Raw genomic sequence first — 27,193 nt, forward strand, 5'->3', positions numbered from 1 at the left:
TGATCACTTAACAATTACGTTAATCAACTTTGTCTGTGATGTAAATATTTCACTGCTAGATAAAAGAATTTCCTTTTCATATGGCTTTTTATAGGAAGGTAAGAGAGTGTCACAAATTCTATTAAAAGAAAATAAATTCCTTATATAGGAGATAACATAGCCATGCAGTTGTAATATTAATCCTTTGACCAGTGCTTCAGTGGGTTTGAATCCATTGATTAGTATTATTATTTCCTAATGATGCATGCTAGTTCAAATGACATCAGGAATATTAAACCTGTAAATACAAATGACTGAATTGTTTTTTTCTTCTTACAGACTTGCATGAACAAGACGTTCATAAACATTTGAAATAAAAAGGTCATTAAAATGTATATTAATTTTACTAGTGTTTCCTCTTCCTCCTCAGAATCCACTTGGATCTGGCCTTGCTCTTGCAATATCTCATGCTTCACATTTTCTTCAGCCTCCGCCTCATCAGTCCATTATTATAGAGCGAATGCACTCAGGTAAAACCAGAATTCTTTCTTAATGTCTTGGTTTTATGTAATGGGATTTTCTGATAGAGGTTGAATATTTTCTAGGATATTTTTATTAGTAGGCTTGCTGCAATCCTATTTACTTTTCTAAATAAGAGTGTATGACTTAATTGCCGTCTTATGACAAGAAATTGGGATGTACAAAGACACTTACTTACCAAGCTGAAAAAATACTGCAGTGAAAATGTATGTTGGGATCTCTAGATAGATACTTGAATGCAGTGTTTCCCAATTGGTGCTCCGCGGAACCCTAGGGTTCCGCGGAGCACAACGAGGGGTTCCGCGAGGAGCCGGCGCTCCCTCGCCCCCTCTGAAAGAGAGAGAGAGAGAGTCCGTCCCTGCCGTGCGCGACCTTCCCTGAGCTCCCCCTGGCTGGCTGCTGCTGCCCTGTGCAGCACGCTCAAACCAGCAGGTGGAGAGACGCCCGGACGTGACATAACGTCACAGCCCAGGATTTTAAACTTGCTGGCGCTGTGATGAGTGCATGGCTGAGTTGCGGGTTTGGAGTCTGGGGACAGAGCACAGACTCCGGCCTCACAAAGTGGAAGGCAGAAGGTATGGGGGAGGGAAGGGAAGGGGCTTGTGCAGAGGGAAAGGGGAAGGCACCCCGGGAGCGCCGCAGATTGGCCAGCCAGGCGTGTGGCACTTGGAGGGGGGGGGAGCGCCGGCCCTGGGCGCACGGCACTTGGGGGGGGGGGGGCGCCGCTGGCCCCGGGCGCACAAGTGTCCCAGCCCTCTGGCGCCCAGCGGGCGAAAGGGACAGGGGTGGAGGAGAGACAAATGGCAGGGGGCCAAGCGCAGACAATGAGGAAAAGGGCAGGAGGAGAGGTATTAGTGGGAGGGGGATAGGGTGATGCTGGGAGGGGAGAGGGTAAGGGCACTGGGGGCTAGAGGGGTGAGGGGAGGTGCTGGGAGAAGGCTTGAAAGAAGAGGTGGGCATGAGGAAGGCTGGGATGGAGCAAGTCATGTGAGAGGGCACAGGGGCATGAGGGGAATGGGCGCAGAGGATGGTGAGGGGTGGGCATCAGGGAAAAATGGAGCAAAGGGGGCAGGGGAAATGAGGGAAGGGGGGGAGGCACTAGGAGGGTGCAGGGGTAAGAGAAGGTGCAGGTGCCAGGCGATTCTGGAGGGACCACCATCAGAGGAGAGACGCAGGGCAGGTTTGTAGAGGGAGGTGTTACAAGAGGGGATGAGGAGGAGTAGCTCACATTGATCAGAGTGGGGCTACTGGAGAAGTGGGCACAGGAAGGAGAGAAGGGCTGGTGGAGGGGGGCAGGTTGCAGGAGGGCTGAGGACAGTGAGAAGAGCAGGAGGCAGGACAGCAGAGGAGGGTGAGGAGTCGGGGGGCAGCAGGCACCAGGGGAGCTGACATGGCAGCAGAGGGAAAAGGTAGAGGTAGGTTTAAAAATATTTATTAACTTGGGTGGCACATCCAAACAAGCCGCATGAACTCAATACTGGTGCACAACACAAAATTCATTTTGCTCATGTAAGGAAACTCTTAGGCTATGTCTACACTGGTTGTTTCTTGCGCAAGAACAGATCCACTCTTCCATGTGCGAACTGTGCTTTTGCACAAGAGCATCTATGGCAGTGTGGACATTCTTGTCCACGAAAGTGCCGATGACCATTTTAGCCATAGGGCTTTCTTGCTCAAGAAATTCATGTTGCCTATCTACACTGGCCTCTTGCGCAAGAATAGTTGCTCAAAAGGGCTTATTCCTGAGTGGGAGCATCGTAGTTCTTGCGCAAGAAGCCATGAATTCATACATGAGAACGTCAGTGTACTTGCGCAAGAACACACGGCCAGTGTAGACAGGCAGCAAACTTTTGTGCAAGACCGGCCGCTTTGGCGCAAGATCGTGCCAGTGTAGACACAACCAAAGGGAGGGAGGAAGGCAGGGGCAGGGAATCAGCACTGGCTCAGCATGCCTACATGGTTTGGGGGAAGGTGCAGGGAAATTGAGCTCAGCTGGGTTGCAGAGTGGGGAGGTCTGGGGAGCTGGGCTGGGCTGTGGGGTGTGTGTGTGTGGAGCTCAGAGCTCAGTTTGTCTGCAGGAGGAGAGAGGTGCTGGGAACCGGGGCTAGACTCAAGGGGAGGAAGGGACAGGGAATTGGCTCTTGGCTCAGCAATTTTGTGGGGCTTGGAGGAGGTGCAGGGAAACTGGGATCAGCTGTGCTGTGGGGGAGGCATGCAGGGAACCAGTGCAGGGCTCAGCTGGGCTGAGGTGGATGGGGGAGGGCATACAGAACAGACAGGCAGCTCAGCTGGGCTGTGAGGGGCTGCAGGGAACTGGTGCTGCACTCCCTTGGATTGTGAGGGATGGTTTTGGGGGAAGTGCAGGGAACCAGCAGGGGTGGACAGCTTAGTTCGGTTAGACTCCTACCCAAGTCTCCTCTTCGCACCCTCCCTCGTAGCCAGACATCCTACATCCAGCCTGCTTCTGCACCCTACCTATCTGGTCTGCACCCTACCCAGACCTTGACCCCTTCTGCCCCCCCAGCTCCCTCCCACATCCTGCACCCCATCCCTATCCCGCTCCTTGGCAGCCCTCCCATCCACCCTAGCACCGCCCTGGCCTCAGCACCTTGCCTCACACCCCAGGACTCAGCACCGCCTCGGCCCCGGCCCCCTGCCATCCACGCTAGCACCCAGCAGCACCCTGTTGCTTGTCCCATCACCCTGCCACCTGCCTGTCCCAGCTCCTTGCCCCAGCACCCTGCCACCTGAGCCAGCATCCTTCCACCCAGCAGCACCCTCTCCCCAGCCCCAGCACCCACTAGCACTCTGTCCCCTACCCCAACCAGCACATTTGGGACCACATTAGTGAGGCTTGGGGGTTTTTGGAGGAGCTTTTTTTGTTTTTTTGCATCTCACTTGTGTGTCCCCAACTGACTTGCTTGTGGGTCAGTGACCTTTGACTCAAAACAGGTTCCTCACCCCTCTCACATATAAAGACAATGCTAAAAGTTTTTGAGTTTGGTGGCATAATTTATTTAAAAATGAAGCCAGGCCAACTAGCCCCCATTTGGGACCAAATCCCCATTTCACTGCAACATCATAACACTCCTGCACCACCTGACCCCAAATGTGAGCCTATCATACACTGAAACCCCCGTCCTGAGCCTCTTACATCCCCACACTCCTGCATCCCCACATCCTCAGTCTTCTGCCACAACATTCCTCCACCATCCACACATCACAAATCTGTGTCCTGAGCCCATCATACTCACAAACTTCTTGCCCTGAGTCCCTCACATATCCAGCCCAAACTCCTACACCCTCACATCCACAAGCCCTGGCTTGCTCAGCACCCCAACCTTCCACCTGAACCCAACACTTCCCAGCCTAGAGCCCCCTCCCTGAGTCAACAGTCCCTTCTCCTGCATCCAAATTCCCTCCCAGAGCTTGTACTTCTCACCCCTTCCCACACCCAAATCCCTCATTCCCACTCCACACCTCACTCTCACTAGGTTGAGACAAGTATAAGGGCTGGGGATAGCAAGTGATGGAGAGGAGGGGAACAGAGCGGATGAGGCCTCACAGAAAGGAGATGGGACGGGGGTGTCTTGGGGAAGGAATGTGAATTTCATGAATTGGTGGGTCCCTCTCTCCTCCCCTGCCCTCCCCCCCCTTTTTTTTCTTGACAAACTTAGGGGTTCCTTGAAATTTTGAAAAGCTGAAAAGGGTTCCTTGGCCAAATAAAATTGGGAAACACTGCTTTAATGGAATACTCTTGCCAAAGGGCACAAATATCTATATTAGCTAATTTCAACCCTATAGGGCTTTCTAACGTAGAACAAGAACAAATTCTGAAACTCTAGTGATATAAATATGAAAACAAGGAGAAAGCAGGCAACTGTTTCGCCAGTACAGGCAGTCCCCGGGTTACGTACAAGATAGGGACTGTAGGTATGTTCTTAAGTTGAATTTGTATGTAAGTCGGAACTGGTACATATTGTAGGGGAAACTCTAGCCAAACATTTCTCCAGAGCTCAGTTTTATTCTCCCACACCTCACTTCCCTCAGTCCTTTATTCTCAAGCTGAGGTGTCTGCTGAGAAAAGCCGCTCCTCGTCTCCCTGGTCTGCTGGCGGGGGCGCTAGCTTCGCATCTCCCTGGTCTGCTGAGGGGAAGCAGCTAGTGCGGGGTTGCCTCACCCCGTTTGTAAGTAGGGATCTGATGTAAGTCGGATCCATGTAACCCGGGGACTGCCTGTATAGCTTTTATGTGAAGAAGGGGCAACAAATTGTTTTTTCCAGTGCTTTATAGGTTTCTAAAAGATCTAGAATAGTTTGTGGAAGTATATTGCCAAATTGTATATCATTATACTTTTTTTTGAGTGTGTTTGTGTTGAATTTGATGAAGATAATTTATATTTCAAGAGAAAGATGTTACACTAGCTGCATACATTGATTATCAGTATAGTAGGTCCTAATACACACATTTTGGACTTTTTACTGAAGTCGTGTGTAAGACCGAACATCTTCAGACAGATGGCCAGTTTAATGAAATACTTAGATGTTTAGTAAAACTGCAAGTTTTCACAAATATAGTCATTCTGAACTGAATCAATATACCAAACCACTATTTTTGGACTTTGTATTTTAGTTGATTGGCCTCGTACCAATACATTTAATCCATCTAATTTTTTTTCATAGGAGCAAGAAGATTTGTGACCTTAGATTTCGGGAGACCTGTACTGTTGACGGATGTATTGATTCCTACTTGTGGAGACTTGGCTTCCTTGTCAATTGACATTTGGACTTTAGGAGAAGAGGTAGATGGAAGACGATTGGTAGTAGCTACTGATATTAGCACACATTCACTCATTCTACATGACTTAATACCACCACCAGTTTGCAGGTTCATGAAGGTAAAAAAAGCTAATGAAAATTCTTTTCCACAAATATTGATTGTTTGAAATTATTGTTCTATTAAACTTACAATTGAAAGTTTGATTTGTTAAATTTTCTTTAGTGTTACTCAGTTTCTGTTGTTGTTTTTTCTTTTTAATACAATTAGGCAACAATAAATCTTACATTACCTTTCATTACAGATCACAGTAATTGGTCGATATGGTAGTACAAATGCTAGAGCCAAAATCCCATTAGGGTTTTATTATGGTCATACCTATATCTTGCCATTGGAAAGTGAACTGAAGTTAATGCATGATCCTCTAAGAGGAGAAGGTGAAGCTGCAAACCAGCCAGAAATTGACCAGCACTTAACAATGATGATTGCATTGCAAGAAGACATACAGTGCAGGTGGGAAAAAATGTGTACACTAATATTCAAAAAACTTGTTCTAAATATATACTGGAAAGATGTCAGTAATATTGTATTGCCACTTTTCCAGATTTCTTTAAAAAGGTCAGATGATGTAACTTTTGCCTTGTAATGTAGTACAGATGTTACAATATAATCTCTGTGGTGGTAGTTTAAAAATTAATAAATAACAAGCCATCTTTTTCTTCATTTTCAGTATTTAATAGTGTATATCAAGTAACCAATATTCAGTTTATCAATTTAAATCTTAAAGATGTGTTGCTATTTGTGAATTTTAGTTGACAAGTTATGGTGTAATTTTTTTCACTTTAGATACAATTTGGCATGCCACAGACTGGAAATCCTTTTGCAAAGCATTGATCTGCCTCCACTCAACAGTGCTAACAATGCTCAGTATTTTTTGAGAAAGCCAGATAAAGCTGTAGAGGAGGACAGTAGAGTGTTTTCTGCTTACCAGGACTGCATTCAGCTACAGCTTCAACTCAATTTGGCACATCATGCTGTACAGAGGCTCAAAGTAGCTTTAGGTGCAAGTAGGAAGACGCTAAAGGAGCAGCCTGACCCAAAAGAGTTGATTCAGATGTCATCCACAGAGCAGTTACGCACCATCATCAGATACTTACTGGATACTTTACTTAGCTTACTTCATTCCTCCAATGGTTAGTGGGTTTTTTATGTTTGCAAATATGTCAGTTACAATTTTCAGTGACATTTTTACCAGTGTACAGAAATTTTGAGAAGCTTACATTTTGCTGATCTCCTTAGCTATCTTTTTACAAGAAGATATGCTAGTAGTGGTCATGTTTATTGTCCCACACAATACATAAAAAGCTTGTATGTTGAAGTCACATATACCATAAAATCAGGAGGGACAAAAATGCATGGTTTTTTTAAAAAGCAAATTTTAAAATGTATTATTTATTTACATATTTTTCCTTTAAAATGGACTTGTTTAAAATTGAAATTTAGAACCTATGTTGAGGCTTAAACTTGTATAAACTTAAACATTTAAATGAAAATATGCTGCATTGACGTGCTCTTGTCAACTTTTAATGAGAGGAAAAAGTTTTGCTGCTTTTTTTAAATATATACTGAATTGGGGGAAATTAAATTTCTGAAGACAGCTCTCAAGCTTTGTAAGCATCACAATATCAAGTACAGCATTAAGTATCTCTTAAGTCTTTGTAATGGTATGACTGCTGGTATTTATATTTTTCCAAATGTAAGTGATTTGTTTTTTATATCTAGTTTTTTATAAGCTTTTGCCTTGACTACTTTTGGCTTCAGTTTTAACAAGCAGAATATTTTCTTAATTTAGACTAGCTCATTCAAAGTTGATAGTTATTGGGAGTTGAAATGAACCAGAAAGCTTGTTTGCCTCTTCCAAGATATGAATAAAATCTAAATCTTGAGGCTATATTTTCAAAGGTATTTAGACACCTAATGATGCAGGTAGATGCCTAATAGGATTTTCAAAAGCACCTAAGTAGGCATTGAAAAAGGCATCAAATTCTCATTGATTTTAATCCAGCTTCCATACAGAGGCAGCAAGGGTGGGGAGGCATGAGCTGGTGCCTGTGGGCAGTTGGCTTCTAAGTGGGCTCCCTATACATGCCAGCTCCCATGGAGCCACCTGCACCACTGCCCCCCCCCCCCCCACACACACACACTGCCTCCCACTGAGTTGGGGGAACAGGGGAGTGGCATGCGGGAGCCAGTACACATGGGGAGCCAACTTTTAAATTGGTTTCCCCAAGTGTAGTGGCTCCCTCCAAGCTGATAGCTGTATCAGAAGTAGCAGCGCGGGTGGGCAGGCTGGAGCCAGTTGTCAAGCCAGCTCCCTGCACGTGCTGATGCCCTCAGAGGCACCTACCCTCCGTGCTGCTGCCTCCCAGAGAGGGAGCAGCCCTCTGCTTGTAAATGTATGTCTGAAAAATGCATCGGTTATATGTTTACAAAAATACGTATTTAACATACCTAATTTCAACCTCAGTCTCCCCATCCCAGGGAGTGCCCTAGCCACAGGGCTATAGAGACATTTGTCTGTGATCTAATGTGTGTATTATATACAGTGGAGCAGTTTCAAAAGGAGAGATTGACACCCACTCTACAAATATAGACTTGTACCCCAGTGGTTCTTTGCTTCTCAGGAGATTTGGATCAGGGTCTCCTATTTTCTGGATGAGTGCTATAACCACTGAATCATTGGGTAAAAAGGGGGCCACGCCATGTTTAGTGCAGAGCTCAATCCAATAGAAGGTTTTCTGAGGTGGCGCCTAAGAGCGTCTACTGGATTGTTTCTCAGAGGGGTTATCTAAACTACACGGAACAGTCGAAAGAGGATATGCAAATTCAGTGGGAATTTGCATATCTTCTTCCTATTGCACTTTCGAAAGTGAAAGTAGTTTAGACATGGCTTTTTCGGTGATTCCCCCCCCCCTTGTCGAAAAGCCACTTAAATCTCAAAAAATGAGGTTTACGCGGCTTTTTGACAAGGGGGGGGTGTTCGCTGAAAAAAGCCGCATGTAAACTACTTTCACTTTCGAAAGTGCGATTGGAAGAAGATATGCAAATTCCCATGGAATTTGCATATCTTCTTTCGAATGTTCCGCATCGTCTAGATAAGCCAAAAGGGGAAAACCTAGCTTTAGCATCTTTAGCACCAGGATTTGATTATGAGTTAGGTATCACATGTCAGGACTCAATAGATGGATAAGCACATTCACATCAGTAGATTTTAGGCACAATAGCAACTTCATCAGTAAAAATGTATATGACTACAAAGTTAGATGACAGCTGTGTGAGGGTTTTGAGAGGAACATTTTAGTTTAGATTACTAATGTGGCAGTTAATTGCTTAAATATTTTGTAGCACTTTGGCATGAAATGCTCATTGAAAATCACTTAAATGGGATTTAGAAATTTTTGATAATTGTAACCTTAGTCTTTAATAGTTACATTTTGACTTGTTTAAAATTTGTAACCTACAGTTATAAACATAGGGAAAAATAAATTAACTTTTTGGGCCTGCTTTACTAGTAAGATTTTATAAGGAAAGCATTTGACTGTTTTCACTTGGCATTCATAGATTGGAAAAATGCTAACTAATATATATTCTTTCTCATGAAGGTAGTAACATGCTATTCTTTAAAATCTGAAGATAAGCACCTCTCCCCTTATGTCTATATGCATTTCATTTGATTTCTTCCTCTTTAAAAGGGCACTCTGTTCCTGTGGTTCTGCAAAGTACATTTCATGCGCAGGCTTGTGAGGAGTTATTTAAACATCTCTGCATCAGTGGGACCCCAAAGATACGATTACACACTGGACTTCTACTTGTTCAGCTGTGTGGAGGTGAAAGGTGGTGGGGGCAGTTTCTCTCCAATGTTTTGCAGGAATTGTACAACTCAGAGCAACTTCTTATTTTCCCACAAGACAGGTAAGGTTGCTTTGGTAAAAAGATATGTTATTACAGTTACTACGTATGAATCGTTTTATATAATTTTGTTGCAAAAAGTTAGTTTTCAACTTAGTTTTTGGATATCCAATATTTCTACTAGCACTAAATAGAGAAATCTAGACGTTTAAAAAATGCTAGTTCTGATTTATATTTCCTATTGATGCTGTTTTAATGAATTTTTTTTAGAAAAAAATCCCTTTTGATTTAGATTACTTAAATTAGAGGTGAAGTAGTGGCTAGAGCTAAATGGATTTATCCAACTCATGAAAGATGAGAACTTCCCTTGTAATAAAATTCTGATCTAATCACTACATCTAATTACAAAGGACAGCCACAGAAGAAATTATTCCTTAAATATTATTTAACAGGAAATCTTGGTTTTGTCAGTCTGATGGAACTCAAGTGAGTACTTTTGGATGGAAAAGCAGATTCAACATAGCCCATTTCTAAGTTGTAAAGAAAGTGTATATACTTTTAAGTTCTTAAGAGCATTACTTTCATGGATTTCTGCTACAAAAAAGAACATGCTCAGAACTGTTGGGTTAGCAGTGTTTTGAGATACACAAGTACTCTGCCTTTGTTCTTGTATGCTGATCTTGATCCAAAAAGGGGCATGGCTCCAACCACTAAGCTCGTAGTTGCTGTGAATTCAAGAGACAGTGAACAGATATTCAGTGGTGTCAATCACTGCCTTTTGAGAGAGTTTACTTATTTCTCATAGCTTATAAGCTTTAGACTGTGCCATTCTTTGGGTGTTTTTTGGTTTTTGGTTTTTTGTTTTTGATTTAACAACCAACCTTACACTTCAGGCAAAAGGAGTGCACTCATACTGGAACTGTGTGGTGGATGGGGGGAATTTAGTTGATGTACTCTTTCAAATATTCTTATACGCCTTGTTTTACAATACCCAGAATGATGATGTACAAATAGAATAGGTCAATTCTCATTGGAAAAACTGCACAGATTCTAAATCGGTAATGGTAAATTACTTCTGATGATTTAAGGCTGACAGAAATTTTGTATTACGTTGTCCCTCAGCACAAATTGAACATTGTCTACATTTTTTAACCACAGCACTAGTATTTTTTATCCTTCCTCTCTTCTTTAGTCTTTGATTGGAACACATGAAAATGTTGTTTGATTTATTTTTTTCTAAAAGTATTATTACATTTAAATGCTTTTAATAAACTTAACTTGAGAACTGTTCAGTATGTTAAACATTCTTAATTTTATTTTTAGGGTCTTCATGTTGCTTTCCTGCATTGGCCAAAGGTCACTTAGCAACAGTGGTGTCTTAGAAAGTTTGCTTAATCTCTTGGATAACTTGCTGTCACCTCTGCAACCTCATTTACCTATGCACAGGCGCACTGAAGGTAGTTCTTTCATTTAGGAGCTATGTTTTCAGATTAGAGCTTGACTTATGAAACCATGCTCTTTAATTACGTGGGCCTGATTATACCTACTATAGTTTCAAAGCAGATTAAGTTTAAATGCCCTTTTTGCTTGTTTGGAAATATTTTTTTTGGAATGGGTGTGTTTAAAATGTCACATTCTTGGTCTTTGCCCAAAATTACTTTTATAGTTAATGTTTTCAGTAAAAGCTGTCTCACTATTCTGGTTAGCTAGGATGAAAAGAAGACTTTTACAAGTTTGAAAACTTTGGAGTAATTTTTTAGAAAGGTGTAGCAAAAGTAGCTGATGGCAGAATTAGGCACTCTGACAGGGTCAGCTCAGAGGGCTATAAAAGAGTGCTAGAAGGAAAATTGGGAGCCTTAGACTAAATAGGTCTTTGTTTCCTGGGTAAACTGGTAGGGGCTGGCCTAGAACAAGCAGGAACTTTCCAGAAGCAGTTGGGACAGTCAGGCCAGTTAGACCACCTGGAGTTAATTAGGAGCCTTCCAAAGCTTCCTTCAGGCCAGATCAGAGGTGCCCTGAAGGTAGGGAGGTGGGGTGGGTTCTTGTATGGTGTAGGGGATGGGGCACTCACCTGGGGGCCCCAGGGTTGTGGCTTTGAGCCCCGCCCACCCGGGGAGCATCACTGTTGCCAGCACCAGCTGCCCCATTAGGAAGGCTGGATAAGGGGTGACCTGAAGTTAGAGAGGTGGGGTGGGTTTTTGACTGGCCTAGGGGGTTAATGCATTCGCTTGGGGACCCCAGGGTTGTGGGTTCGAGCCCCGCCCACATGGGGAGCGTCACTATCACCAAGGTCAGCACCAACTGCCCCATTAGGAAGGCCACATGGAGCCATCACCTAGAGCCAATCAAGAACCAGTTGAAGACTGGTTTAAAAGGACTCCTCTTCTGATAGTTTGGTGGCATGCAGGGAGGGAGCCAAAGTGCTGAAAGTGAGAGGAGTTGGGGCGAGAGCTGGGAGCTGCAAGGCAGGAAGAATGTTGGAGAATCAAGTACCAGAGGAAAGATTCTGGGAGGGATTGTTTGGGGAAGTGGCCCAGGGAAGTAGTTGCCAGACATAGAGTAGAACAAACCCCATCTGTCTTAGGGTCTCTGGGCCGGAACTCAGAGTAGTGGGCTGGCCCGGGTTCCCCACACCACTACACAGTCTGTCCCGGGATAGGGAGACCAGGACTAGAGGGGTTTCCCCTCATATTATGGACTAGCCTGTGATGAGTATGGCTCAGTATACTGTGAACCCTGCTTCTAGTAAAAAGAAATAGGCCATGTTGTGGGTTGCTGCGAGCCCCTGAGGCTGAACACTATCTACCAGAAGTGCAGGACCCATGGGCACAAGCATAGCTTTGCCACAACTCAGATACAGTTCTCTTTGGAAACCAGTCTTTACTCTTTACCAGATGTAGTTGGATTTAATTTGACCAGATTATGGCTGTTAAGAATAATAGCGCATGCAGAATATAAAATTGCAATAAGTAATTCTTAACTCATTGCTAGCTAAATGTTTTTCTAAATGTTCTGATTTCAAGTGTACATAATTTTTGAAAAATTCTGAATTTGATATTCTCCAAACTTTGCTTGCTTCTTAAATTTTACAATTAAGATAAACTATGAAGAGAATCGGTTATTTAAAATGTTCACAAATTTAAAAGATTATGGAACACACCTTAATTTGTGTACTCTTACGAAACTATAGAAGATTTGTTCGCTTTGATTTATAGGTTTCCAAGCTTGGTAAATGCTAGTTAGCTCTTTTAACCTCCCTACTGTATCTCCCAGACAAAGATGTAGAAGTGACAGGGGAATTGTTTTATTACTACCCATAGGCTAGCACTACTAGACCCTTTCACTTGGTGGGCATGAGTCTTTATGGTCTGGTTCTGCAATTCCTCCACTCCTTCTGCCCTTTACATACAGCTACCAAATTCTTCCTTATCTTCTTGCATCACTATATTTCTACTTATTGAGGACCTTAAAATTGCAGAGTAGGAGGAAGAACGGATGCTTCAGAGCTTCATCTCTGTTGGTTTTCCAGTTTCCGTCCTTTTGGGTCGCACAGGTGAAGGCTGTTTCCCTTCCCTGTGGAGTATTTGCACTACTGAGTGTGTGGGGGAGTTCACAAAGTGTGACAGAATTCCTAGTAGAGGGGAAGGGGAGAGAAACTAATGGCTCTTGCCCATTAGTTCTTCAGCTAAGAGTCAGAAAATATACAAGACACAACAGTAGGGGAGAAAAAGGAGGTGTTTAGGGAGAAAGTGAGGGAAGTACTAAAACTTAGGATTGAGGTAAAAAGGGAGAGTTTAAGAAATGCTTAGATATTAAGATAGATTGAACAGAGCTTTTGTTATGAATAGAAGGAAAAGACAAACTGATCATCATTTAAAAAAACCAAACAAAAAGTCTAAAATTTCTGTGGACCTATTATACTATAAATCAAACTCCTTGTTTTTTATCTGAAAACTGGACAGATGTGCACTAGGATTTACTCAGATTAGTCCTCCCATCCCTTGTTCCTCTAGTTCAGGAGTTAGTGAATTCTGGCCTGTGAGCCAGATCCAGTTCTCCGGGTTAGTCCTTGGTGGGCCTCCACCACCATGTTTACTTGTGCCTTTGCAGGTATCGGAGGATTGCGATCTGGTTAACCGCAAATTGCTTTTTGTGGGCAATGTGAGTGACAGGAACCTGCCACTCACATTGGCCACTAATGGCAAATTGTGGTCAACCAGAGTTGCAATCCTCTGATACCTGCAGAGGTGCAGGTAAACATGGAGGTGGGGGCCCATCAGGGACTAAACTTGTGGGCTGCCTTTTTTTTTTTTTTTTATTGCCCACCCCTTCTCTAGTTCCATTGCCAGTTCCAGGCCCTACTGTTACCAGTTCCAGGCCCTACTTGCCAGTTCCAAGTCTCTACTGTTACAATTTAAGGTGGAGCAATATGTTCTAATCACCAGAGTACTGGATGGGGAAATGAGTGCTTGGATTCTATTGCTTGCTGTGCTAATGATTGGATGTATGACCTTGGGCAAGTCACTTCTGTGCCTTGGTTTACATCTGTAAATTGGAAATAATGATGCTTTACACATTTTGAAATAGACAAAATGTTATGTACAAAAACAAAAGTTATTGAATGTGCCATTTAAATATAGTACTTCCACACAGATAGGAAAATGTGATTATTTATCACATTGCAGGCTTTAAAAAAAAAAAAAAAAACTTCTTTAGCTTACCAATGGCAGTTCTATCTATATGAGCACACAGTTGAAAGACCTTTAGTTGAGCAACTTGTTAGCTTTTGTAGGCTAATGGCCACTGATGCATGTTTCTATAACTTCTTTGGGGACATAAGATTTTCTTGAATGATGTGCAAGTAGGTTTAGTGTAACACACACAAAATCCCCTTCCCTTCCAGTTAATGTGGCTGAGGCCAGTGCCTGCAATAATGATTTTTGTACTATCAGTTTGCAGTAGGTACCACATCTAGCCTCAGTGTGAGGGATTCAGCTTTCCCAACAACTGGCTGAGAAAAGACTTTGAATTGAGAGCTAGCTGACTGACTCGCAATCTTTGGAAAATTGCGATGTTAGTTGGTTTGGAGGGAAAAATGCCCAGTTGTGGTGGCCTTGTTTGCCTTTTGTTACCAAGGTTCAAAGTGAGGGAGAATCCTTTTGTTTCCATTTTCCTCTAATAATTGTGACTTTTGCTTTTGGATATGAACTTACCTTCAGCTCTTCATGGTTCCTTTTCTCTAAACATCTTCCTGTTATCTCATAGACTCATAGACTCATAGACTTTAAGGTCAGAAGGGACCATTATGATCATCTAGTCTGACCCCCTGCACAGTGCAGGCCACAGAATCTTGCCCACCCCTCTTAGAATAATCCTCTCACCTATGTCTCAGATATTGAAGCCTTCCAATACTTTGAAGGCCCCAACATGCAGAGAGTCCTTCAGCTGTGATCTATGCCCAATGCTACAGAGGAAGGCGAAAAACCTCCAGGGCCTCTGCCAATCTACCCTGGAGGAAAATTCCTTCCTGACCCCAAATATGGCGATCAGCTAAACCCTGAGCATGTGGGCAAGACTCACCAGCCAGACACCCAGAAAGTTCCCTATAGCAACTCCTATCATCCCTCCATTGACCTATTTCCAACTGGAAATGAATGGTCAATTAGTTACCAATGATGCCAAGCAGTTATTCTTGAGTGCAGGTTCTTTCCTTTATTTATGAAAGGAAACATGGGAACCCTTATATTATCTAGATATATGTATACCATAAAATGTCTGTAGGTTTCTTTAAGCATTTCTTACTCTCATTGTTATAATTTGAAAAAAACCCAACATTTAAATCACTCACTACTTGTTTAAGGGGTATTGGACATTCCCATGATCAGCTGGGTTGTAATGCTGGTATCAAGACTCCTAGACTATGTGGCAACTGTTGAAGATGAAGCAGCAACAGCCAAGAAGCCTTTGAATGGAAAAGAGAGGGAGAGATTCCTGTCAGGTATAGAATGCTTACAACATTTCTAATCCAAGTACAGATTTTAGAGCTCTTTGTAAAATGTTCTCCAGTGTTCAAAAATGAATCAGAATCATGATATTTTAAAAATACAGATTGGTATCTATTTATTAGCTTTTTGGAGCCATTTTTGGTTTATATTTTCACACTCTTCTTCGCAACTATGATGGCTATACATTTTTTTTTTTTAAAGTTGACATTCTCACATTGTCTTATGAAACCAGGTGCTGGAGCTTTAAGAAACATAAAATATTCTGAGTTTGTGAATAACGTGAGTTGGCAATTCTGTAATAATAGGAAACACTGGATATGGTTTAATCAGGTTGCAATTTTATTCTTAGGTATCTGGGACTATCTGGCAGATAAAAATATATAGTACAGATAACTCCATGATCATTTCAATATTTACCCGGGAGTTTCTACCAGCTCAGCTCTCTGTTTTCAATCCTGGTCACCAGCCAACCTATTGCTGGGATTTTACTATTCTCCCCACCCTCAAATGGAGGTTATGGTGGGCTATAAAGCAGTGGGGGGGGGGAGAAGAAGGGGAGGAAGTTGTTTGCCATGCCCCTGTTCTGCTCCTTGAAGTACCTTACCAAGTTGTTTCCCTTCCCTGTGGAGTACCTGCACTGAACATCTATTCCATACTCAGGATGTGAATGGCTAATTGGTCAGCCTCACCCTTAACAGATAAGGCTTATTGGCTCCAGTTAACCAATTAAATAGGATTTTACATCCCTACCCATTTAACTCCCTTCCCTATTCAGCATCACAAAGCCTCCCCTCACTACCCACTCAACCTGGTGTGGAAAACAAAAACCCCACCATGTCATTTTGGTTAATCTGGTGGTGAGGAAAAAAATTCCTTCTCAGCTGAAGAAAGAAGAAGTTAATGCTATGCCCAGTATGGATCCAGACCAATCCTTGTAGTTTTCTACTTCCAAGGGGAAAGAGTATGGGTGCTGATCTGCCTGGTCCTGAGAGAAGGGGGATTTTCCTCTGGGCATACTTCTGGTCAGCTCTCCAGCCCTTCTAGTCCCTGGGGATGAGTCAGTGTTACCATGCTACATTTTCAGCAGCTTCTGGTCTCTCTCACACACCCCACCTATAAAGCATTATATCCCTTCTCTCAGCAAGCTAGACAAGGCTTCCCCTACTTAAGGTGGGCTGTAGTCAACTTGATGTTTGTTTGACCATGTATGTAACTAACCTATGAGGGAAATGTGTGTTTGAGTAAGTGTATTTCAGTTTCTAGTAGTTTTTTTTAAGTACTGTCATGTTTCAAGAGAGGAAATGTGAGTGATGAATACAGTAATTCCTCATTTAACACTATAGATATGTTTCAGAAAATGATTGTGTTAAGTGAAAACATGTTATGCGGGGTCAATTTTCCCATTGAAAATAATGGAAAAGGTGAGGGTTGCATTTCAAGCAGGGGTGTCTGTTGGGACTGGGACATAAGGTTGAGGGAGAAAGGGGACTGGGTTACAACAGGGAGGGGAGGTGTTTGTCTTTGGGGAAGGGAAGGGGAGGATAAGGAAGAGGGATTGGGTTGGAAGTATGCCCCTGTGATGGGTCTGCTGGGACCTGCACTGCATCTGGCGAGGGGGGGGGGGGTTGCCAGGGAACAGCGCGGCAAGCGGTGAACCCTCCGCCACTTTTCAGGAAGGCAGGGGAAGCCCTTTGCAGCCGCCGGCAATGGGCTGGCTGGGGAAATCGGGATGGTCATGTAATTCAAAAAATGTCCCCTAAAAAAAAATCAGGCTATCGGGAAAACATGTTAAGCAGGTACGTATTAAATGAGGAATTACTGTACATTATGGGTGCTTTTGGTTTGTATAAGTTAAGCTAGTCTTGGTTGTTCCTTTTATACTTTAGAACTGGAAAACAGTAAATGCACAATTGTACTTTTGTCCTTCTCAAGCTATGCAGTATTACTGCTGCCCCCTGATGTGAGAATAACATGATATGCGAATAATATTAGTAGAAGCATTAAATTTAATGTTCCATTTGTATATTTGGTTTATGGAATAGATGTATTGTTGCTCTCAACTATTTTAGAAATTGTTAAAACTAAGACTTAACTATTGATGATTATTTTTCCATTAGGCAATCAATGGAGTTTTATTAATAATAGCTTACATACCCAGAGCCTGAGCAGATCTTCTAAAGGCAACAGTAGCTTAGATAGATTATATTCCAGAAAGATCAGAAAGCAACTCGTTCATCATAAACAGGTAACTTTTGCTGTATATTGGCACTTACAATGCAAAGTACTTAATGTAAATAATGTACCTTCTTAAAATTCCAGCTTTGGGCCTGAAGCTTATTGAACTTTGCTTTTGCAGTGGCCTGGTTCTGTAACTAAACGTTGCCTCTCTCTCGCCATGTATCTCAAACTGCAGAATAGGGGATCTGTTGGAATCTTTCTACTCTTATGGAGCATATTGTTATGCTTCCCATTAGGCCATATTTGATCATAAAACTTTTTACATTTTTTAAAATCAATAAACATCTGAGTGCAAGTTTTTAGAGGCTGATCAGCTACAATTAAACAGTGTATAATTTTAAAACTTTCAGTCTTTAAATGCATGTGTGCAGGTTTTGTTGACCCTGAGGGCATATCTAAAAAAAAAAATTCTCTTAAAATATTAGTCATTCTTAAACCTAATTTGCTCTGACTCTGCTGACAGTTCACTGAAGTTGTATAACTTCAGGTTGTACAAAAACTAAATTTAAAAAGGCTCAAGTTGCAATTTGAATTGAAGCTTACATTCATATGAAAATACTGATCTTTTTCACATCTTATTGCTTTTTTTTTCTATTAACATTTTCTTCTAGCAACTTAACTTATTAAAAGCAAAACAGAAGGCTTTGGTGGAACAGATGGAAAAAGAGAAAATACAAAGCAACAAAGGATCATCATACAAACTTTTAGTAGAACAGGCAAAACTAAAGCAGGCTACTTCAAAGGTATGATGTTCTGAAAGTTTACTTGTCTTTTGTGTGAAAAGACCTGTTCTTACAAAAATCATTTTTGTCCTTGGTTGACTTCATACAAAAAGCATTTCATTCTGGCTCTTATCAAGGCTATTCTGTTTGCTGATTTCAGCAGCCATTTGTAAATGTCTGGCTTGGGGAAAAATGCTACAGCACCTTTTAGCTGATCATAGCCAAAATAATCAATAACTTAGAAGGGTTTGTAGTGTCAAACTAGACTGTAAATTACAGTAAGTGCCTGACAGCACTGTCTATAAAGAACTGAAAGTGTGCTTTATATGGCTAAATTGACTGATTTTTTTTTTTTTTTTTAAAGAAAATTGTCTTGGGTAAGTAGCCAAAAACTAAGCTTGCCATATTGTGAACACTTGTTCTTACTTGAGGAAAGCTAAACTTCCTGAAAATATGGTTACAACATATACATCCTAGATTCTTGTTATAAGCTCTGGATACTGGGAATGAAAAAACCCAGGTATGCTCAAAGAATAATTTAGTAAACTTCAGTGCCTTGTCTGCAGGCACTATGGGACATTCCTGTGAGCATAAAACAAGCAGGACTCACTTCATAGATTCCAGACTTGAGTATCCATTTAGATTTTTACCATTGGAAATCATTAAGCTTTGGAAATGTTGTTGTTACTTTGACCATAAGTACATAGAGGTTATAAAAGAGAAATAAGCATGTCATTTTATAATTACTATGGGAAAAACAGTTAAATATCAGCTAATTTTATCAAGTGCTGCATTTTCACTAATACACCTCTTTGTCTTGAGTCTTCCTACTCTTTCTGCTCTATTCCTGAATTGCCACTTGAGTGGAACATATTCTTCTAAGCCAGAGGTCACCGACCAGTAGATCGGGATCCACTGGTAGATCTTTGAGCCTCTCACAGGTGATCCTGACTGGTTTGGCCAAGAGGCAATCAAGCACAGTACTTCAGCTGCCTCTTCTCCCAGTGCTGTGCATCTCCTTTGCTTTGCCTTGGAGATGCTCCTCCCCCTCCCCCTGAGCCTCCCACTTGCTGTGCAAAGCAAGGAAGGAAGAGGAGGGGTGCTGATGTCAGGGTACCCCCTCTCACCCTGTATTGTATCTCCACAGAATGGATGGTGGGCACAGGGCTTGGGATGGAGGGAATTTGCTGGCTGCTTTAGCGAGTGGTGCAGGGCCAGGGCAAGGGTGAACCTGCCTTAGCCCCATTGTACCGCCACCCAGGAGCCATCTGAGATAAGCAGTGTCCAGCTGGAGCCAGAATCCTGAACCCCTGCCCCAGTCATGAACCTCCTCCTGCATCCCAAGCTCCTGCCCTAGCCCTGAGCCCCCTGTCGAAACCCCCTTTCAGAGCCTGTACCCTGAATCCTCTCCTGTAACCCAACTCCCTGCTCCAGGCTCAGCTCAGAGCCTCTGTCACACTTCAAATCCTTTAGCCTATGCCCCAACCCTCTGCCCCTGCCTGATGAAAGCAAGGGAGAATGGGGGCGGGAGGGTGAATGGAGTAAGCAGGGATAGGGCCTCAGAGAAGGGGCATGAAGGAGGCTGGGCAAGGGTATTTGGATCTGAGGTAGATCCTGGATTGCACTTAAATTGAAAAAGTGATCTTGTGCTTCAAAACGCTGGAGACCACTGTTTTAAGCAGCAATGATAAACCACTTCCCACCCTGCATCAGTTACCATTTAGTCATATTTTCCTTGCACAGTAGGTGAAATGGGGAGGAAAGTAGGAGGCCTGTTAGCAAACACTTAGAGGTTGGTAGGATTTTGTGTGTCAGTGGCATGTTTTAAATACTGGTTCAAATATGCTTTTGGTTAAATCTGTGTAGGATATGCTATACAGCAGTCCTGCTTATGTAGAAAATGTTGCATTAAAACTTTCCCCATTTAATATAATCTTTGTCTACAGGTACATACTATGCATGCAATAAATTATGTTTTGGACAGTTTTGACCACATCACCTGCCAGTCAGTGCCAGCAATGACAACTTATAGCATTCCAAACTTGGCATAGGTTTAAACTGTTGCCATGTTTATTTTAAAAATGAACTAACAAAACTCTGTCTAGGCAAAGGTTTCCTTCTTTTCCTACCCCCTCAAAAAAGAAAAACAACAAAAGCCTCCTCTGCACTCAAATGACTGACACTTGCTTACTCGTGAGTGAGGGAGAGGGAGACGGAGACGGAGTGGAGCACTGTTAGAATAGAACAAGGTTCTTCCCTGAAACAGTGAATTACAAGGCGTCAAACTTACAATGTAATGATACTAGAACTGATATCCGTGGACTGTTGATTACACTATAATGAATCACTTAACAGAAAGGCAGGAAGTAAGCACTGGAAGGGGGGTCCACAGTGTGACACAAGATTTATAAGTGTAACAAAGAATTCTTGATTGTGCATGTCAATAAATAATGCCTATAGCCAGGGGTGGACAAATTATGGAAAACTCTACTCATCAAACAAAAAAGGGACTCGCCACCCTCTCCCACAAAGTGTTTTTTTATGGCATAAATTCCTAATAAGAATAAGAACAGTAAATACTAATAAGTTATTAATAAATATCACCCAGATTGTTAATAAATATCTTATAAACCTCTACCTTTTCTCTCTGCTGCCATGTCTCCTCCCCTTGCTCCATCAGTTCCCCTGGTGCCTGCTGCCTCCCAACCCCTCACCCTCTGCTGTCCTGACTCCTGCCCTTCTCACTGCCCTCAGCCTTCCTGAGACCTGTCCCCCTCCACCAGCCCTTCTTTCCGCCCTGTGCCAACTCCTCCAGTAGCTGCACTCTGAGCATGTGAGCTACCCCTCCTCATCCCCTCGCCTAAAACCTCCCTCTACACACCTGCCCTGTGTCTCTCCTCTGGTGCTGGTTCCTCCCCTGCAGGTGTCTGCCCTTCTGCTTCACCCCCAGAATCCCTTGGCACCTGCACCCTCCTGGTGCCTCCCCCCTCCCTCACTGCCCCTGCCCCCTTTGCTCTCTTTTTTCCCTGATACCCACCCCCTCACTACCCTCATGCCCCTGTTTCCTCACAGATGTCTTGCTCTATCCCCGCCTTCCTAATGCCACCCCTTCTTTCAAGTCTTCTCCCAGCACCTGCCCCTCCCCCTTTTGCCCCCAGTGCCCTTACCTGCTCCTCTCCCAGCATCACTCTGATACCTCTCCTCCTGCCTTTTTCCTCATTGTCTGCACTTGGCTTCCTGGCATTTGCCTCTCCTGCACCCCTGTCCCTTGGTGCCTTCCCCTTTCCTCTTCTTCTTCTTCTTCTTCTTCTTCTCCTGACCTCTCCTCAGCACAAGCCTCTTCCCCATATTTTTCCCCTCCTCTCCCCACAGCCCAGCCCCTTCCCCTCCCTAGGGGCCAGCTCTAGGTTTTTTGCTGCCCCAAGCAAAACATTTTCCCCCCCTTTTGTTGTTGTCTTTTACACGTTTGCATTTTGCAATGGGTTTTTTTTGGTTTGTTTTCTTTTTTGTCCTGGCATTTTAGCCCTATAAATAGCAAATAGCATTTTCATTTTTTTTTCCATAAAGGCAAAGGCGCTTCAAGTGAACTCCCCCTTTCACTTGCTGCTGGCTCACAGCAGCCTTTTCCCTACCCTGTCCAGGCCCTCCCTATGGGCAAGCACCCTTCGCTCCCGACCCACAGGAGGAGCAAGGTGCAAGGACAGCACAGAGCCAGAGGGGTGCAGGGAACAGTGGGGGAGTACAGGGGTAGCACGGGGAACGGGAGGCACAGAGCCCAGAAGGATACAGGGATCGGGGGTAGCAGGGTGCGGTGGAGGCACAGGGAATGAGAAACGGGGAACAGGAGGGGCAGAGGGATCGAGGTCTAGGGGAAGTGCAGGGAATGGGCAGCATAGAGCTGGGGGGGCAGGGATCAGGGGGAGCAGGATGTGGGGTGTAAGGGTGGCGCAGAGCCAAAGGGTCTCAGGCAAGAGGGGGTGCAGGGGAGGCGTGGGGAACTGGCGGTGCAGAGACAAAAGGGGGCTGGGGCCGTGGCAGGACTCGAGCAGACGGGGCGGTCCCTATCTGCACCGCAGCCAGGTCCCAGGGACATGCGGCCAGAGCCGAGCTGCTGTGGCCCTTTAGAATCAGCGGGGCCAGGTCATGCCAGCATCCTGGTGTCCCGTCCTGCCCCACCTCCTCGTATCGGAGCTGCACGCAGTCAGCCCAGTGGGAAGAATCGCTGCACTTCCCCCTTCCCAGCAGCGCTCTGCTCCTTTGCCGGCTGGCAGATCGGATGGGGCTGCACCGCCCATAGTATGAGCTTCGGCCAGCCTGTCACAACGGCCCACCAGGCCGATCCGCCCCTGTACTCGCCGGCTGGAAAAATCTACTCGCCATGGGCGAGTGGGCGAGTGCATTTGTCGAGCCCTGCCTATAGCATTATATTTCAAATAGCTTGCATCTAAGTTTTTTTGTCTGTCACCCTTTGTAAGGCAGTCAGGTTTCCAATTTTCATGTGTTCACTTCTCTCTTATATAGTAGGGTAGTTGAGACCCTTTGTACCTGTAGTTCCAATTCTTTAGACAGTAAGAAGGAACTGAGAATTTGGTATTCTTAATAGCCCATAAATCTTGGTTATAATTTATCTTTGTCTGAATATTGTACATTTTGAACTTGTGGTAACTAAGGATCTATGAACAGTATATGACTGTGAAAAATAGTATCAAGTAAGACTCAAGTTTCTAAAACAGTTTTTTCCCCCTGTACAGTATACACAGAGGTGCTGAAAGATTGTTCAATCTCTAGAATATTTTTGAGGATGCGATTATGACTGTAGTCTTAATTGCTGCATGGTTGTATTTAGGCTGAAACTGAAGCAAAAGGAGCTAAATCCATGATAGTTGAATACCATATTACTAAATTCAATTGAAATAAAATTATTCTATAGTATGAAAGTTTGACTCCAGTGGAAGCTGGTGCTACATTATTCACCTATGGGTTTGTCACATTAAAGTACAGCAACCATCCCAATTCATGCCATGCTCCCATATATTTTTAATAATGGTCCAATATGTGATTCTGTGACTTCTGATTAGTAATCAAAACTTTAGAGGTAGTGTTGCATTTTTCCCACTCTTGATATACTTATATTCAGAAAATAGGCAGTTTAGTTTAAAATTTAATGCTTGTTTTATATGATTTTGTAATTATGCAGCATTTCAAGGATTTAATACGCTTACGTCGGACTGCAGAGTGGCCTCGTTCTACTTTAGATACAGAAGTATCGACGGCAAAAGAAACACCAGAAATTGAACCACTTCCATTTACGTTGTCACATGAACGTTGTATCTCAGTAGTACAGAAGTTGGCGCTTTTTCTTTTGTCGATGGACTTCACTTGCCATGCAGATCTTCTGCTCTTTGTTTGTAAGGTAAGCAGAGTGCTACATAAATAGGCAGTAGAATTATTAATGTAACATTGAGAATTATCTTGAAAGTGTGTGGTTTGATAGATTCTTTTAGCATCATGTTGATGAAAATACCTGTCAGATGCTGCTTTTTGGTTTCTTGAGGATAAATTAAAAATACTTGATCTGTAACGATCCCTAATAGTCTCATGTTCCCATGTCTTCCAGTTTTTGAAAGTTTGAACGTTCATAAAGTATCCACTGTTTAACACCATTTAAAGACACTTCTACATTAGTATTGTTTAGCTAAAATTAATTGGTGTAAATAAACCTAAGAAGGGAATAATTAATCTTTTTAGCTCTACACAGCTTTATTATTAATATGAACAAAATATGCATTTCATAAAGAAGAAATTTATTTTTTTCCCTGTATTATCAAATACATGTAATTAGTACATTACCAACTAGTAAAGCTATTATAGTAAATTACATCCAATTTTCATTTAAAATAAACTATTTTAGAGTACTGTCACTCACAGTAGGTAAGTTCTCCATATATAGTCCCTTAGGCGGCTAATATTCTGGCTTAAAACAAAAGATTTTGTACAAAAAACATGCTCATTTCATTTTAACTGCAGACAAAAATAACCAGGAGCTTTTGAAGTTCTCAGGTATCCCATTTTAGTTCTTCTTAGGCATATTGTTTCAGTTTTACAACCAACATCAGGATGCTGTCTATTGCGTCCGTTTGTGGCTGTTCCTTCAGGCTTTCTAAACCTTTTTTAGAATTGCATAATTACATATTGGAATTAGTTTAAGTAAATGTGCAGTTTGGATCCTCACACTGTCACTGTTTGTAAACATTGGACTGTACCTCAGTTTGTTCAGATACCAGAAAAGTTTAGTTTTGTCCACAGGCTCCAGGGCTTGACCAGATTCTTTGCCGCCTTGTATTAAACTCTCTGCCAACAGCTGTACAAAAAGAATAGCAGTCAAGTGCTCCTGTCTTCATCACGATCCTAACATTCAAATCTGATTATAGGGTGGTAGCAGTAAGCAAAAATATGTATTTTTCTTACTCTTGAATATTGAAATATCCGGTCTTTTGTTTTTCCGAAAGGGATTACCTTCCAAGCTCATTCTTTGTTTCCTTCTCCTTTATCATGGAGGAAGACAAAGAGTAAGAAGCCCTTTTTAAGAGCTAGTCTCTCTGCTATGACTGCTCTAGCACTCTGACCATCTTCTCTGCAAGGAAAAGGGCTCATTCAGTAAGTGGCCCCCACCTATCCTTTTTACCAGCAGGCCAAAGTCCTTTAGATGCCTCTGTAAGGGCAGGTCAGTTGTTCAGATCATGAGATTCAGCAGTCTGATCTATCTCCCGATGTGGGATCCTCCTAGATGGAGTATTGAAGGGAGATCTAATTGGCAGAGGCCTGGCCTTTCTTCTTCTTCCTCTGCTTAAGAGTAGCATCTGGTGCTGTTCTGGAATGTTCACCTGTGTTTGCTCTCTAGACTACTTTCAGAGGGTGAAAAATATGAGGGTTCAGGGGTCCTATACTTATACAGGCTAAGATCCAAGAGGGCACACCTGACAAGAAGAAGCTTGTCCTTGTGGGATCAGTTGCCCATTAAAAGGCAAAACCCCCGAAGACATGGGGTGCAGGAGGAAGCCCTAAACTGCTCCAGACCCTACCCTCCTTTTGGAGAGCTTTAGCTTCACACTTAATAAAAAAACCTTAAACAACAAATGGTCCTGTAGCACCTTAGAGACTAACCAAAAAATATCTGCTTTTGGTTAGTTTCTAAGGTGCTACAGGACCATTCATTGTTTTTTTTTAATTTTTTTTAATTACAGACTAACATGGTTACCCCTCTGAGACTTAATGAAGAGTAAGTGATAAATAATAACCCTGAGCCAAAGAAACAGAAGTCTTTCATCCAGGCATATTTTAATTCCCGGGGAAGTGGTGGTAACGATTGAGAGCTCCAGGCAAATAGAGAGTGACCAGGCTAAAGCCAAGGCTGCTAACTCGCATGAAAAACAAAGAATTTGCTCTCCCCTTCTGTTTGTCCTTCAGAGAAAACATGGGAAAAGTGAGGAAATTCTTGAAAACAGCACTGTTGACAAGTTCTCATGTACAGTCATAGAGACACCAGAGATTTTCTTTCCCTCAATCCCTCTGTTACTCCCCCCATGTTCTGTAATACTGATGCAGGTAGGGTTGCCAGATGGCTTCAACGAAAATACTGGACGCAGTTGACATTACATCACAATCTACATTACATCTTACTTAAATACTGGATGTTTATATTTTCTCATTTATAATTTCTAAATTTGTTTCCCAAACAGCAAGCTCAAATACTGGACTGTTTGGTTCAAAACCAGACACTTGGCAATCCTAGATGCAGGAGAGGCATCCACAGCAATTCCTTTTTGGCGTTGCAAACAGAAAAGACTGTTGTCATCTGAGGAACTTGGCTAGAGTAGCTTCATGGCTGTCTGTTTATGAGCTTTTGCAAAGCAATTTCCATTTCTCTCAAGATAGGTCCAAAGTTGAAAGGTTCTTTTTATGTGGTTGCCAAAAAAGTACCAAGCATTTGCTTTATATGGGTGGAATTTATATTTCTGTAGGATTCTTTTTTAATCTAATTCTACTTCAGCCTTTCCCTCCTTTTGTATATTTGTTTATGAAAACCTAAATGGTATAAATAAAGTGGGGTGATATGCAATATTGGAGTTCATTGCCATTTTTCTGGAGAAACGCATTATTTGGGATGTCAGTCTCAGCTTCATTTCTGGGGTAAGTCCATTTAAGTTACGATACTCCATTTACACGAAGAACATAGTTGGAGTCAACATAGTTTAGGTCAACTTACTTGAGCGTAATCACTAGACCTGCTTAATCAACACCCGCTGCATGATCTCCCTGGCAGTTTTGACAAGCCCTTAGTTACTCATGATGGTCATGCTGGACTTGGAGCAATAAATCTTGACATTACATATACAAATTTAACTCTGTTGTAGTATAGTCCACATGTTCATGTTTTTTCTTTTGTTTAGGATGTTTAGGAAAATCTGTTAATTTGTGTGTTTCTGAAATTCTTTTACAGGTTCTAGCTAGAATTGCAAATGCTACAAGACCAACCATTCATTTGTGTGAGATTGTGAATGAAACTCAGCTCGAAAGGCTATTGCTGCTTTTGGTTGGGACTGATTTTAATAGAGGAGATATCTCTTGGGGAGGAGCATGGGCCCAGTATTCACTGAGCTGTATGCTGCAGGACATTCTAGCAGGTTGGTTAAAATGTGGGATTTTTTTAATAAAATGCATTGAGATGAAATGTACCCCCTAATTATTTGGTTCTCTTATGTGAAACATGGAAAAGTCTGCTAATGTGCATAAGCTAATGAAAGATGAAGATGTTAGTGTAAATGAAACATTCAGATACTTTAATTTTAATATTGTAGTCTTCATTTTCAGAAATTACTTGTGATTTTGATTACTGGTCTTGAAACTTTTGATAGACCTCTTGCTTTCAGAAGCTATTGGGCATATTCTCAAGTTCAGATTTTCAAATGGGGGTATTTCAAATTAAGCACCCAAAATTGCAAATCCAGTTTTGAAAATGTAGATT

The 27,193-nt window shown here is 42.6% G+C and overlaps 1 protein-coding gene across 5 annotated transcripts in view; it reads left to right on the forward strand.

The window, feature by feature from the left end:
- BIRC6 (baculoviral IAP repeat containing 6) overlaps nucleotides 1–27,193 on the forward strand; it is a 339,419-nt gene that overhangs the window by 104,055 nt on the left and 208,171 nt on the right. For 4 of the 5 annotated variants that reach the window (XM_075924970.2, XM_089776900.1, XM_089776899.1 and 1 more), the window contains exons 26-36: nucleotides 410–509; nucleotides 5,201–5,415; nucleotides 5,599–5,807; nucleotides 6,141–6,487; nucleotides 9,047–9,266; nucleotides 10,527–10,660; nucleotides 15,064–15,201; nucleotides 17,326–17,453; nucleotides 18,058–18,189; nucleotides 23,366–23,581; nucleotides 26,669–26,852. In XM_075924970.2, coding sequence (XP_075781085.1) covers nucleotides 410–509; nucleotides 5,201–5,415; nucleotides 5,599–5,807; nucleotides 6,141–6,487; nucleotides 9,047–9,266; nucleotides 10,527–10,660; nucleotides 15,064–15,201; nucleotides 17,326–17,453; nucleotides 18,058–18,189; nucleotides 23,366–23,581; nucleotides 26,669–26,852 — 2,023 coding nt within the window. The remainder of the gene's footprint in view (nucleotides 1–409; nucleotides 510–5,200; nucleotides 5,416–5,598; nucleotides 5,808–6,140; nucleotides 6,488–9,046; nucleotides 9,267–10,526; nucleotides 10,661–15,063; nucleotides 15,202–17,325; nucleotides 17,454–18,057; nucleotides 18,190–23,365; nucleotides 23,582–26,668; nucleotides 26,853–27,193) is intronic. The other variant, XM_089776902.1, reaches the window with a different exon arrangement.

The sequence above is a fragment of the Pelodiscus sinensis genome, chromosome 3, assembly GCF_052426305.1.
Source record: "Pelodiscus sinensis isolate ZL-2025 chromosome 3, ASM5242630v1, whole genome shotgun sequence".
Classification (NCBI taxonomy): Eukaryota; Metazoa; Chordata; order Testudines; family Trionychidae; genus Pelodiscus; species Pelodiscus sinensis.